The sequence below is a fragment of the Ranitomeya variabilis genome, chromosome 4, assembly GCF_051348905.1.
Source record: "Ranitomeya variabilis isolate aRanVar5 chromosome 4, aRanVar5.hap1, whole genome shotgun sequence".
Classification (NCBI taxonomy): Eukaryota; Metazoa; Chordata; class Amphibia; order Anura; family Dendrobatidae; genus Ranitomeya; species Ranitomeya variabilis.
In genome coordinates, this window is record NC_135235.1 from 732,582,423 (window position 1) to 732,598,284 (window position 15,862).

The 15,862-nt window shown below is 42.9% G+C and overlaps 1 protein-coding gene across 1 annotated transcript in view; it reads left to right on the forward strand.

Moving 5' to 3' along the window:
• Positions 1-15,862, forward strand: part of LOC143768254 (uncharacterized) — a 40,412-nt gene that overhangs the window by 171 nt on the left and 24,379 nt on the right. The window contains exons 2-3 of the mRNA XM_077256947.1: positions 30-127; positions 325-415. Of these exons, the coding sequence (XP_077113062.1) occupies positions 30-127; positions 325-415 (189 nt within the window). The remainder of the gene's footprint in view (positions 1-29; positions 128-324; positions 416-15,862) is intronic.

A 15,862-nucleotide genomic window follows, 5' to 3' on the forward strand; every position in this document is an offset into this window, starting at 1 on the left:
AATTCAGTCCCTGTATGTGTTTCCTCCAGATCTATCCAGTAACAGGACAACACCAGAGAGATGTTCCCGTCCTCTTCTTCCACAGGACTGTAAACAAGAAGATCCCAATGTTCCTCAGGATCATCAGGTAGATGGAGAGAAGGTGTCATGAGATCTCCCCTATGATGTGTAGATGGCTGTGAAGGTCTTGTGCTCAGTCTTGTTTTATCCCCCAGTATTATGTTTTATACTTGTGTAATGAGAACGTTGGAGATGGCAGGATTAGAGCTTATCATAGATGTGACTTCTCCATCTGTCTGTGATTTTTCTCAATATTTGTTTCAGGGTGAATATCTGACCCATATTAATACTACAGAGACATATGTGAGGGGTGATGAGTGTTGTAAAGAGGAGATTCCCACATATGACTACCCAGGTGAGTAGTAACCACTAAATGCAGAGAAGTCACAGATTCTTCTCAGTCACCGTCTGTGGCTGCTTTGTCCGTGGTGTAGTCCGGCTGTATTACCATGATCGCCATTTTGCCTCTAGACCACAACATTCTCCTCCATTCAAAACTGTTCAAATGACTTTGGGCATTGAAAGCCCTTTTTTATAGAGCTTACAACCTGCAGGATCCACCTACCCTCTGGGGATAGAAGACGGTGACCGTTACCTGCCCAGATCTGTAAACTACAAAGCCAAATGACAGCACACGTAGAATGTACTGACAAGTTAGAAAATCACTTGAGGAACATTATTATGATGGGCCTGTAAGAGAAAGCGGAGGGTAATTATGATATTGGCTTCCTATAACCCTGATATCTTATTTTCTGAATCTACCTTCTCTCCCTTCTGTGCTGCTGAATGTGCTCATATGGTCCCTATAAGACCAGGTCCAGTCTTTCTGGCCAAACTTTGCTTTAACCCCTTAAGCCCCAAGGGTGGTTTGCACGTTAGTGACCAGGCCAGTTTTTACAATTCTGACCATTGTCCCTTTATGAGGTTATAACTCTGGAATGCTTCAACAGATCCTGATGATTATGACAGATCCTGATGATTATGAGATTTTCTAGTGACATATTGTACTTCATGATTGTGGTAAAATTTGTTTGATATTACCTGCTTTTATTTATGAAAAAAATGGAAATGTGGCGAAAATTTTGAAAATTTCACAATTTTCCAACTTTGACATATCTCTGTAATTTTAAAGGCAAAAAAGTTCAAACAAAATACTAAAGAAGTAACATTTCCCACATGTCTACTTTACATCAGCATAATCTTGGAACCATAATTTTTTTGTGTTAGGGAGTTATAAGAGTTAAAAATTGACCAGCAATTTCTCATTTTTAAAACCATTTTTTTTTTTCGGGACCACATCACATTTGAAGTCATTTTGAGGGGTCTCTATGATCGAAAATAACCAAGTTTGACACCGTTCTAAAAACTGCACCCCTCAAGGTGCTCAAAACCACATTCAAGAAGTTTATTAACCCTTCAAGTGTTTCACAGGAATTTTTGGAATGTTAAAAAAAATTAAAATTTAACTTTTTTTTCACAAAAAATTTACTTCAGCTCCAATTTCTTTTATTTTACCAATGGAAACAGGAGAAAATGGACCCCTAAAAGTTGTTGTAAAATTTGTCCTGAGTACGCTGATACCCCATATGTGGGGGTAAACCACTGTTTGGGTGCATGGCAGAGCTCGTAAGGGAAGGATCGCTGTTTGACTTTTCAATGCAAAATTGACTGGAATTGAGATGGGACGCCATGTTGCGTTTGCAGAGCCCCTGATGTACCTAAACCTTGAAACACCCTGCAAGTGACACCATTTTGGAAAGTAGACCCCCTAAGGAACTTATCTAGATGTGTGGTGAGCACTTTGACCCACCAAGTGCTTCACAGACGTTTATAATGCAGAGCCGTGAAAATAAAAATTCTTTATTTTTTTCACCTTAATTATTTTTTAGCCCCCAGTTTTGTATATTCCCAAGGGTAACAGGAGAAATTGGAAGACAAAAGTTGTTGTCCAATTTGTCCTGAGTACGCTGATACCCCATATCTGAGGGGGAACCACCGTTTGGGTGCATGGCAGAGCTCGCAAGGGAAGGAGCGCTGTTTGGAATGCAGACTTAGATGAATTGGTCTGCAGGTGTCACATTGCGTTTGCAGAGCCCCTAATGTACCGAAACAGTAGAATCCCCCAAAAGTGACCCCATATTGGAAACTAGACCCCCCAAGGAACTTACCTAGATGTGCTGTGAGAACTTTGAACCACCAAGTGTTTCAGTACAGTTTATAACGCAGAGCCGTGAAAATAAAAAAAATTGTTCCCACAAAAATGTTTTTTTAGCCCCCAAATTTTTATTTTCCCAAGGGTAACAGAAGAAATTGGACCCCAAAAGTTGTTGTCCAATTTGTCCTGAGTACGCTGATACCCAAATATTGGGATAAACCCTTGTTTGGGCGCACAGGAGAGCTCGGAAGGGAAGGAGCACTGTCTTTACTTTTTCAACGCAGAATTGGCTGAAATTGAGATGCGTCGCCATGTCGCGTTTGGAGAGCCCCTGATGTGCCTAAACAGTGGAAACCCCCAATTATAACTGAAACCCTAACCCAAACACATCCCCTAATCCTATTGAAAAAAATAGTTTTTGCGTCTCCACATTTTGAGAGCTACAATTTTTCCATATTTTGGTCTACAGAGTCATGTGGGGTCTAGTTTTTTGCGGGACAAGTTGACATTTTTATTGGTACCATTTTCGGTACGTGACATTTTTTGATCGCTTTTTATTCCGATTTTTGTGAGGCAGAATGACCAAAAACCAGCTATTTGTGAATTTCTTTTGGGGGAGGCGTTTATACCGTTCCACGTTTGGTAAAATTGATAAAGCAGTTTTATTCTTCAGGTCAGTATGATTACAGCAATACCTCATTTATATCTTTTTTTATGTTTTGGCGCTTTTATACAATAAAAACTATTTTATAGAAAAAATAATTATTTTTGCATCGCTTTATTCTGAGGACTACAGCTTTTTTATTTTTTCGCTGATGATGCTGTATGGCGGCTTGTTTTTTGCGGGACAAGATGACATTTTCAGCGGTACCATGGTTATTTATATCCGTATTTTTTATCGCGTGGTATTCCAGTTTTTGTTCGGTGGTATGATATCAAAGCGTTTTTTTGCCTTTTTTTTTTTTTCTTTTTCTTTTTTACGGTGTTTACTGAAGGGGTCGTTATGGATGCGGCGATACTAAATGTGTACTTTTATTGTTTGTTTGATTTTTTTTTTTTAGATGAAGAAATGTATTTATGGGAACAATTTTTTTTTTTTGGTAATTTTTTATTTTTCTTTACATATGTCAATTTTATTTTTCTTAACTTTATAACATTGCTCCGGGGGGGACATCATATTATAGGATCAGATCGCTGATCTGACACTTTGCAAAGCCCTGTGTCAGATCAGCGATCTGATGTGCACTGCAAGCGCTAGCTCTGAGCAGGCGCTTGCAAGCCACCTCATTGCAGGGCCCGGAAGCAGCCCCGCGGCCATATTGGATCCGGGGCCTGCAGGGAGGAGGAGGTAGGAGACCCTCTGAGCAACGCGATCACATCGCGGTGCTCCGAGGGTCTCAGGGAAGCACGCAGGGAGCCCCCTCTGCTTCCCTATGCTGCCGGAACACTGCGATCATGTTTGATCGCAGTGTTCCGGGGGTTAATGTGCCAGGAGCGGTCCGTGACTGCTCCTGGCACATTGTGCCGGATGTCAGCTGCGATAGTGAGCGCGGCCGATCACATATGACGTACTATCTTGTCCCTGGGAATTAAGTCCCAGGTCACCTCGACGGGATAGTACGTCATATGGGGTTAAGGAGTTAATGATCGACAACATTAATTGAGCAGTGAGGGCCAAGTGTGAATTTCTGTACAATAACAAAAATATTTAGAATTTAGAGTCCTCAGTGGTTGATACCTTGCAATGGCTAACTGAAAAGATGGTAACAAATTGCAAGCTTTCGAGACTACGCAGGTCTCTTCATCAGGCAAAGACTAAAAGAAATTCTGAAGAATCACATATTTATGCACAACATAGCACAGAAAAAAGACAAAACCATGGATTAGACAGGTGACATGAGGCAGAATTACCATGAGTGATAAATAGTTATGTCCATAAATATTGGACCAGTTCTTAGATAAGGAATGTTTTATTGTCCTCTGGGGTCTGGTTCTGTTGTGATCATCCCACATGGTCTGAGGGGCAAGTTCCTTAGTTGATGTAGAAAGACATAAATCCATGCGACACATTCATTCCTGCACTAAGACTGTCAAAGGTCGTCATCAGTTTATATTCCCAGACTCTTCTGTCTCTCTTAGATTTGAAGCTACCTTTTAAAACAAGTAATTTCATGTACATAATGTTATGATTTGAGAGACAAAAATGTATTGCCACAGGTAGATCCATTCTTTTTTCTCTTATTGTATGGCGGTGAGAATTCATTCTTGTTCTAAGCTTTTGCCCTGTCTCCCCCCACATACAGACCCCCAGTTGGACATTTAGTACAAATAATTAGGTACACCACATTAGAAGTGACGCAGCTGAAAGTACCTGGGATCTTGTAGTCCTGATGTGAGTTGGGGATCTTTATCTTGTCCGTATTCATTAAAAATGGACATGTTTTACATTTTTTTTCTGGTTGCAAGGAAAGGTTCTTGCAGCTTTTGGAGAGGACAGGGAGCTTCTGACAATGATACTTCTTAGATTTGGGGGTTGCCTAAAACACAGTAGTGGGGGGAGGTCTGGAAAAATGGATTGTAATCGGGCTTCTTTTTGTTGTAAAGGTTGTAATTTCCGTGCAGCTCCCCTTAGCACCTCCAGATTTGGATTATAGGTAACTACTAGAGGTACCCGGTTATTTTCTTTTGTAATGTAGCAGGTGATTCCTTGATATTCTGGTGGCTATTGTAATCTGGTTTTCAATTGTTCTAGGATGGTAGCCCTGATTCAAAAAGGTCTTTCTGAGGCGACCAAGGTGTTCATCCCTATCCATGGGGTTGGAACATATGCGATTGCATCTGATGGCTTGGCTGTAGACAATAGAGTTTTTAGGTGTTTTGGATGGAAACTGCCCCATTTAAGGTATGTTGGACGGTCGATTGGCTTCTGATACAGGGATGTCTCTATTTTATTGTTCTGCAGCTTAATGATGGTGTCCAAAAAGTTAATTTCAGTACAGGAGTAGTTGAGTGTCAAGTTGAGGGTAAGATGAAATTGATTAAACTGTTCATGGAACGTCTTTAGCTGTGGCTCAGACTCCGTCCAGATGATTAAAATGTCATCAATGTAGCGGTATACAAAAAAACCTGTTTGGGAAAGAAGAACAGACAAATCGCGGCGCCCTAAGTGCGTAAACACAATATTATAGTCTTTAAAGGGTGCACAATTTTATGCACTCACCTGATAAAAGACTGAAATGGCTTTAGATTATGTATCCTCAAAATTCCCTCTGAGATACTTTTCAATATACAGGGCTTGCAGCTTGCCTCAGGTGGATCCAAGTGAAAGAGCCAGAGTCAGGCTCACACAGGATGAGTAATTCAAGAAAAGCACATCCAGCCCATGAATGGCGCCGCTTCCCAGGACTCACATTCAAAGATGATATTTCATATTTTTTTACAAATCTCCTTTGTACTGTGTTTTTATGATACCTGAAGAAGGATATATACTGTATCCGAAACGCGTTGTATCTCTTCTATTTTAAGTTATGAAATAAAAAAATATGAAATATCATCTTTGAATGTGAGTCCTGGGAAGCGCTGCCATTCATGGGCTGGATGTGCTTTTCTTGAATCAATGTAGTGGTAGTAGGCCAGAGGCCTGATGGGACATGAGGACAAAAAGTCGCTTTCAAGCTTGGCCATGAAAAGATTTGCATACTGTGGGGCCATTTTACTTTCCAATGCTGTGCCAGTTTCCTGTAGATGGATCTTCTTGTCAAATTCAAAGTAATTGTGGGTGAGGATGAATTTTATACATTTCACCACAGAATCCGCTTCAGTCCCTGTGTTTTCCAGGAAGAATTTGCAGGCATTTAATCCATCCTGGTGTGGGATATTGGAGTACAAAGATTCCACATCCATGGTGGCCAGGTGTTATGAATCCCAATGGCAAAGGATCTCAGAGATTACAGCAAAGTCTGCAAACATAAATACCAGCTCACAGGGACGTGGTAACTAGGCTGACCATATACCTGATCCTAGCACAAACACTAACAGTAGCCGGGGAACGTGCCTACGTTGATCCTAGACGTCTCGCGCCAGCCGGAGAACTAACTAACCCTATAAGGGAAAATAAGACCTCTCTTGCCTCCAGAGAAAAGACCCCAAAGTAATACAAGCCCCCAACAAATAATAACGGTGAGGTAAGAAGAAAAGACAAATGTAAGAATGAACTAGATTTTAGCAAAGAGAGGCCCACTGACTAATAGCAGAATATAGTAAGATGACTTATATGGTCAGCAAAAACCCTGCAAAATATCCACGCTGAATATCCAAGAACCCCCAAACCGACTAACGGTGTGGGGGGAGAATATCAGCCCCCTAGAGCTTCCAGCGATATCAGGAATCACATTTTGTACAAGCTGGACAAAAATATAAACAATGCAAATGATCAAAAATAAGAAAGCAGGACTTAGCTTATCTTGCAAAGAACCAGGACCTGAAGACAGGAGCAAACAGAAATGAACTGATTACAACGATGCCAGGCACTGAACTGAGAATCCAGGAAGTTTAAATAGCAACACCCCAGGCCTAACGAAGCAGGTGAGTACCAACCTGGTAAAAGACAATCCAAGTGCCAAATCACTAGTGACCACAAGAGGGAGCCAAGGAGTATAGTTCACAACAGTACCCCCCCCTTTAAGGAGGGTTCACCGAACCCTCACCAAGGCCACCAGGGCGACCAGGATGAGCAGCATGGAAGGCACGAACCAAATCGGCCGCATGAACATTCAAGGCGGCCACCCAGGAATTATCCTCCTGACCATAGCCCTTCCATTTGACCAAATACTGAAGCCTCCGTCTAGAGAGACGAGAATCCAAGATCTTCTCTACCACGTACTCCAACTCGCCCTCAACCAACACCGGAGCAGGAGGCTCAACAGCCGGAACCACAGGCACAACGTACCGCCGCAACAAAGACCTATGGAACACGTTGTGAATGGCAAACGACACCGGAAGATGCAAACGAAAAGAAACCGGGTTAAGAACTTCCAAAATTTTATAAGGACCAATAAAGCGAGGCTTAAACTTAGGAGAGGAAACCTTCAGAGGGACATACCGAGAAGACAACCAAACCAAATCCCCAACACGAAGTCGGGGGCCCACACCGCGGCGGCGGTTGGCAAAACGCTGAGCCTTCTCCTGTGACAACTTCAAGTTGTCCACCACAAGATTCCAAATCCGCTGCAACCTATCCACAACGGAATCCACCCCAGGACAGTCAGAAGACTCAACATGACCCGAGGACAAACGAGGATGAAAACCAGAGTTGCAGAAGAATGGCGAAACCAAAGTAGCGGAACTAGCCCGATTATTAAGGGCAAACTCCGCCAATGGCAAGAAGGTCACCCAATCATCCTGGTCCGCAGAAACAAAACATCTCAAATAAGCCTCCAGTGTCTGATTAGTTCGCTCCGTTTGACCATTAGTCTGAGGATGGAAGGCAGATGAAAACGACAAATCAATGCCCATTTTAGCACAAAAAGATCGCCAGAATCTGGACACAAACTGGGATCCTCTGTCGGACACGATATTCTCCGGAATGCCGTGTAAACGAACCACATTCTGAAAAAACAAAGGAACCAGATCGGAAGAGGAAGGCAACTTAGGCAAGGGTACCAAATGGACCATCTTGGAAAAACGATCACACACCACCCAGATGACAGACATTCCTTGAGACACCGGAAGATCAGAAATGAAATCCATGGAAATGTGTGTCCAAGGCCTCTTCGGGACGGGCAAGGGCAGAAGCAACCCGCTAGCACGAGAACAACAAGGCTTAGCCCGAGCACAAGTCCCACAGGACTGCACAAATGACCGCACATCCCGTGACAAGGAAGGCCACCAAAAGGACCTAGCCACCAAATCTCGGGTACCAAAAATTCCCGGATGCCCTGCCAACACCGAGGAATGAACCTCGGAAATGACTTTGCTGGTCCATTTATCAGGAACAAACAGTCTGTCGGGTGGACAAGAGTCAGGTCTACCAGCCTGAAATCTCTGCAACACATGTCGCAAATCAGGAGATATGGCCGACACGATTACTCCCTCTTTAAGAATACCAGCTGGCTCCGAGACTCCAGGAGAGTCAGGCACAAAGCTCCTAGAAAGAGCATCAGCCTTAACATTCTTCGAACCAGGCAGGTACGAGACCACAAAGTCAAAACGAGAGAAAAACAATGACCAACGAGCCTGTCTAGGATTCAGGCGCTTAGCAGACTCGAGATACATCAGATTTTTGTGATCAGTCAAGACCACCACACGATGCTTAGCACCCTCGAGCCAATGACGCCACTCCTCAAATGCCCACTTCATGGCCAACAACTCCCGATTACCAACATCATAGTTCCGCTCAGCAGGCGAAAACTTCCTAGAGAAAAAAGCACATGGTCTCATCACAGAGCAACCAGAGGCTCTCTGCGACAAAACAGCCCCAGCACCGATCTCAGAAGCATCCACTTCAACCTGAAAGGGAAGTGAGACATCAGGCTGGCACAAAACCGGCGCCGAAGTAAACCGGCGCTTCAGCTCCTGGAAGGCCTCCACGGCTGCAGGGGCCCAACTAATCACATCAGAACCTTTCTTGGTCATATCCGTCAAAGGTTTAACAACGCTAGAAAAGTTAGCGATAAAGCGACGGTAGAAATTAGCAAACCCCAAGAACTTCTGAAGACTCTTAACAGACGTGGGCTGAGTCCAATCATGAATAGCTCGGACCTTGACTGGGTCCATCTCCACAGCAGAAGGGGAGAAAATAAAACACAAAAAGGAAACCTTCTGCACTCCAAAGAGACACTTTGAGCCCTTCACAAACAAGGCATTATCACGCAAAACCTGAAACACCATCCTGACACTGAGATAAACAATCATAAATTTATCCAGATACTTCCGGAAGATATCATGCATAAAGGACTGAAACACTGAAGGAGCATTAGAGAGCACAAAGGGCATCACCAAGTATTCAAAATGACCTTCGGGCGTATTGAATGCAGTTTTCCATTCATCTCCCTGCCTAATGCGCACAAGGTTGTACGCACCACGAAGATCTATCTTGGTGAACCACTTGGCACCCTTAATCCGAGCAAACAAGTCTGACAATAGTGGCAACGGATACTGAAACTTAACAGTGATTTTATTCAGAAGCCGATAGTCTATACAAGGTCTCAAAGACCCGTCCTTCTTGGCCACAAAAAAGAATTCCGCACCAAGAGGGGAAGAGGATGGACGAATATGCCCCTTCTCCAAAGACTCCTTGACATAAGAACGCATCGCGGCATGCTCGGGTACAGACAAATTAAATAATCGTCCCTTAGGAAATTTACTGCCAGGAATCAAATCTATAGCGCAGTCACAGTCCCTATGAGGAGGAAGAGCACTGGACCTGGACTCACTGAATACATCCTGATAGTCACACAAATACTCAGGAACCTCTGAAGAAGTAGAAGTAGCAATAGACACCGGTGGAGAATCGTAATGAATTCCCTGACAACCCCAACTCGACACCGACATAGCCTTCCAATCCAAAACAGGATTATGGGTCTGTAACCATGGCAGACCTAACACGACCAAATCATTCATTTTATGCAGAACAAGAAAACGAATCACCTCCCGATGTTCAGGAGTCATGCACATGGTCACTTGTGTCCAATACTGCGGTTTATTTTCCGCCAGTGGCGTAGCATCAATTCCTCTGAGAGGAATAGGAACTTTTAAAGGCTCCAGGACAAAACCACAGCGCTTGGCAAACGACAAGTCCATAAGACTCAGGGCAGCACCTGAATCCACAAACGCCATAACAGGGTAGGAAGACAATGAACAAATTAAAGTCAGACAAAATAAATTTAGGCTGCAAATTACCAATGGAGACAGGACTGACAACCTTGGTTAGGCGTTTAGAGCATGCTGATATAACATGTGTAGAATCACCACAGTAAAAACACAGCCCATTCTGTCGTCTATGATTTTGTCGTTCGGTTCTAGTCAGGATTCTATCACATTGCATTGCTGGATCGGGGTTTCTATCACATTGCATTGAAACAGGTGTCTGTTCAGACAACACCGCCAGAGGATTAGCAGATTTGCGCTCCCGCAAACGCCGATCAATCTGAATAGCCAGCGCCATAGAATCATTCAGACTTGTAGGAATTGTGAAACCCACCATCACATTCTTAACCCCTTCCTGACATCGGACGTACTATCCCGTCGAGGTGGGGTGGGCCCCCATGACCACGGACGGGATAGTACGTCCAGCGCGATCGGCGGCGCTCACGGGGGGAAGTAAAAAAGTTTAAAAAAAAAATTCCAAATGTGTAAAAAAAAATAAAAAAAAAAAATTCCAAAATAATGAAAAAAAAAAAAATTATTCCCATAAATACATTTCTTTGTCTAAATAAAATAAAAAAAAATAAAAGTACACATATTTAGTATCGCCGCGTCCGTAACGACCCGACCTATAAAACTGGCCCACTAGTAACCCCTTCAGTAAACACCGTAAGAAAAAAAAAAAAAAAGAGGCAAAAAACAACGCTTTATTATCATACCGCCGAACAAAAAGTGGAATAACACGCGATCAAAAAGACAGATATAAATAACCATGGTACCGCTGAAAGCGTCATCTTGTCCCGCAAATAACGAGCCGCCATACAGCATGATCAGCAAAAAAATTAAAAAGTTATAGTCCTGAGAATAAAGAGATGCAAAAATAATTATTTTTTCCATAAAATAGTTTTGATCATATAAAAGCGCCAAAACATAAAAAAATAATATAAATGAGGTATCACTGTAATCGTACTGACCCGAAGAATAAAACTGCTTATCAATTTTACCAAACGCGGAACGGTATAAACGCCTCCCCCAAGAGAAATTCATGAATAGCTGGTTTTTGGTCATTCTGCCTCACAAAAATCGGAATAAAAAGAGATCAAAAACTGTCACATGTCCGAAAATGTTACCAATAAAAATGTCAACTCGTCCCGCAAAAAACAAGACCTCACATGACTCTATGGACCAAAATATGGAAAATTTATAGCTCTCAAAATGTGGTAACGCAAAAAATATTTTTTGCAATGAAAAGCGTCTTTCAGTGTGTGACGGCTGCCAATCATAAAAATCCGCTAAAAAACTCGCTATAAAAGTAAATCAAACCCCCCTTCATCACCCCCTTAGTTAGGGAAAAAAAAAATGTATTTATTTCCATTTTCCCATTAGGGTTAGGGTTAGGGCTAGGGTTAAGGCTACAGTTAGGGTTGGGGCTAAAGTTAGGGTTAGGGCTAAAGTTAGGGTTAGGGTTGGGGCTAAAGTTACGGTTAGGGTTTAGATTACATTTACGGTTGGGAATAGGGTTGGGATTAGGGTTAGGGGTGTGTCAGGGTTAGAGGTGTGGTTAGGGTTACTGTTGGGATTAGGGTTAGGGGTGTGTTTGGATTAGGGTTTCAGTTATAATTGGGGGGTTTCCACTGTTTCGGCACATCAGGGGCTCTCCAAACGCGACATGGCGTCCGATCTCAATTCCAGCCAATTCTGCGTTGAAAAAGTAAAACAGTGCTCCTTCCCTTCCGAGCTTTCCCGTGTGCCCAAACAGGGGTTTACCCCAACATATGGGGTAGCAGCGTACTCGGGACAAATAGGACAACAACCTTTGGGGTCCAATTTCTCCTGTTACCCCTGGGAAAATACAAAACTGGGGGCTAAAAAATAATTTTTGTGGGAAAAAAAAAATATTTTTTATTTTCACGGCTCTGCGTTATAAACTGTAGTGAAACACTTGGGGGTTCAAAGTTCTTACAACACATCTAGATAAGTTCCTTGGGGGGTCTAGTTTCCAAAATGGGGTCACTTGTGCGGGGCTTCTACTGTTTAGGTACATTAGGGGCTCTGCAAACGCAATGTGACGCCTGCAGACCATTCCATCTAAGTCTGCATTCCAAATGGCGCTCCTTCCCTTCCGAGCCCTCCCATGCATCCAAACGGTGGTTCCCCCCACATATGGGGTATCAGCGCACTCAGGACAAATTGGACAACATCTTTTGGGGTCCAATTTCTCCTGTTACCCTCGGGAAAATACAAAACTGGGGGCTGAAAAATAATTTTTGTGGGAAAAAATTTTATTTTTATTTTTACGTCTCTGCATTATAAACTTCTGTGAAGCCCTTGGTGGGTCAAAGCGCTCACCACACATCTAGATAAGTTCCTTAGGGGGTCTACTTTCCAACATGGTGTCAATTGTGGGGGGTTTCTACTGTTTAGGTACATTAGGGGCTCTGCAAACACAATGTGACGCCTGCAGACCATTCCATCTAAGTCTGCATTCCAAATGGCGCTCCTTCACTTCCGAGCCCTTCCATGCGTCCAAACGGTGGTTCCCCCCCACATATGGGGTATCAGCGCACTCAGGACAAATTGGACAACAACTTTTGGGGTCCAATTTCTCCTGTTACCCTCGGGAACATACAAAACTGGGGGCTGAAAAATAATTTTTGTGGGAAAAAATTTTAGTTTTATTTTTACGGCTCTGCATTATTAACTTCTGTGAAGCCCTTGGTGGGTCAAAGCGCTCAAAACACATCTAGATAAGTTCCTTAGGGGGTCTACTTTACAAAATGGTGTCACTTGTGGGGGGTTTCAATGTTTAGGCACATCAGTGGCTCTCCAAACGCAACATGGCGTCCCATCTCAATTCCTGTCAATTTTGCATTGAAAAGTCAAACGGTGCTACTTCCCTTCCGAGCTCTCCCATGCGCCCAAACAGTGGTTTACCCCCACATATGGGGTATCAGCGTACTCAGGACAAATTGTACAACAAACTTTGGGGTCCAATTTCTTCTCTTACCCTTGGGAAAATAAAAAATTGGGGGCGAAAAAGAATTTTTGTGAAAAAATGTGATTTTTTATTTTTACGGTTCTGCATTATAAACTTCTGTGAAGCACTTGGTGGGTCAAAGTGCTCACCACACATCAAGATAAGTTCCTTAGGGGGTCTACTTTCCAAAATGGTGTCACTTGTGGGGGGTTTCAATGTTTAGGCACATCAGTGGCTCTCCAAACGCAACATGACGTCCCATCTCAATTCCTGTCAATTTTGCATTGAAAAGTCAAATGGCGCTCCTTCGCTTCCGAGCTTGGTCATGCGCACAAACAGTGGTTTACCCCCACATATGGGGTATCGGCGTACTCAGAACAAATTGTACAACAACTTTTGGGGTCCATTTTCTCCTGTTACCCTTGGTAAAATAAAACAAATTGGAGCTGAAGTAAATTTTTTGTGAAAAAAAGTTAAATGTTCATTTTTATTTAAACATTCCAAAAATTCCTGTGAAGCACCAGAAGGGTTAATAAACTTCTTGAATATGGTTTTGAGCACCTTGAGGGGTGCAGTTTTTAGAATGGTGTCACACTAGGGTATTTTCTATCATATAGACCCCTCAAAATGACTTCAAATGAGATGTGGTCCCTAAAAAAAAATGGTGTTGTAAAAATGAGAAATTGCTGGTCAACTTTTAACCCTTATAACTCCCTAACAAAAAAAAATTTTGGTTCCAAAATTGTGCTGATGTAAAGTAGACATGTGGGAAATGTTACTTATTAAGTATTTTGTCCAGAGTTATAACCTCATAAAGGGACAGTGGTCAGAATTGTAAAAATTGGCCCGGTCATTAACGTGCAAACCACCCTTGGGGGTGAAGGGGTTAATGGCTTCAGAAAGACCATTTCTGAAATTTGCGGCCAGAGCACATTCATTCCATTGAGTAAGCACGGACCATTTCCGAAATTTTTGACAATACTCTTCGGCTTCATCCTGGCCCTGAGAGATAGCCAATAGAGCTTTTTCTGCCTGAATTTCAAGATTAGGCTCCTCATAAAGCAATCCGAGCGCCAGAAAAAATGCATCAACATCCGCCAATGCCGGATCTCCTGGCGCTAACGAGAAAGCCCAATCCTGAGGGTCGCCACGCAAAAAGGAGATAACAATTTTAACTTGCTGAGCTGAATCTCCAGACGAACGAGGTTTCAAGGATAGAAACAATTTACAGTTATTCCTAAAATTCCTAAATTTAAATCGATCTCCAGAGAACAGCTCAGGAATAGGTATCTTAGGCTCAGACATAGGACTGCTAACAACAAAATCCTGAATGCTCTGCACTCGTGCAGCAAGCTGATCCACACTAGTAATCAAGGTCTGAACATTCATGTCTGCAGCAAAGCTTACAGCCACTCTGAGAAAAAGGGGAAGGAAGAAAGAGGAGAAAAAAAAACAAAACTCAGAACTCCTTTTCTTTTAATCCCACTTCTGCAATGCATTAACTATTCATAGGCCTGGCATACTGTTATGAATCCCAATGGCAAAGGATCTCAGAGATTACAGCAACGTCTGCAAACATAAATACCAGCTCACAGGGACGTGGTAACTAGGCTGACCATATACCTGATCCTAGCACAAACACTAACAGTAGCCGGGGAACGTGCCTACGTTGATCCTAGACGTCTCGCGCCAGCCGGAGAACTAACTAACCCTATAAGGGAAAATAAGACCTCTCTTGCCTCCAGAGAAAAGACCCCAAAGTAATACAAGCCCCCAACAAATAATAACGGTGAGGTAAGAAGAAAAGACAAACGTAAGAATGAACTAGATTTTAGCAAAGAGAGGCCCACTGACTAATAGCAGAATATAGTAAGATGACTTATATGGTCAGCAAAAACCCTGCAAAATATCCACGCTGAATATCCAAGAACCCCCAAACCGACTAACGGTGTGGGGGGAGAATATCAGCCCCCTAGAGCTTCCAGCGATATTAGGAATCACATTTTGTACAAGCTGGACAAAAATATAAACAATGCAAATGATCAAAAATAAGAAAGCAGGACTTAGCTTATCTTGCAAAGAACCAGGACCTGAAGACAGGAGCAAACAGAAATGAACTGATTACAACGATGCCAGGCACTGGACTGAGAATCCAGGAAGTTTAAATAGCAACACCCCAGGCCTAACGAAGCAGGTGAGTACCAACCTGGTAAAAGACAATCCAAGTGCCAAATCACTAGTGACCACAAGAGGGAGCCAAGGAGTATAGTTCACAACAGCCAGGATGGTTCCTTCTGGTAGAGGACCTATTGCTGATAGTTTATTCAATAGGTCAGTTGTATCCTGAATGAAGCTGCGTGTATCCTTTACCAGGGGTTTAAGAATACCCTCTACCCATCCAGATACCTGCTCAGTAAGGGTGCCCACACATGAATTGATTGCTCTTGTCTGTTTGCTTCCTTCACATAGTCTGATGTGTTCATCATGACTATTGCACCTCCCTTGTCAGCAGGTTTGATGATCATTTCTTTGTTGGTCTTCAGAGACTGTACCTTTCTCTCCTAGGCACTGATGTTGGAGGCTTGTCTCCTGTTAGTATCTATGATGGTGGATTTTATCAAGTCCAAAGGTAAAAAGAGAAAAAGTAGTTAGCACTCACCAAGCCCGCTGCTGCAAACAAGTCTTTATTAGGACAAGGACAGGGAAAACATGATGTCTGAAGGATGACAGCTGTTTCGCGCTACTTGTTTGCAGCAGCGGGCTTGGTGAGTGCTAACTACTTTTTCTCTTTTTACCTTTGGACAACA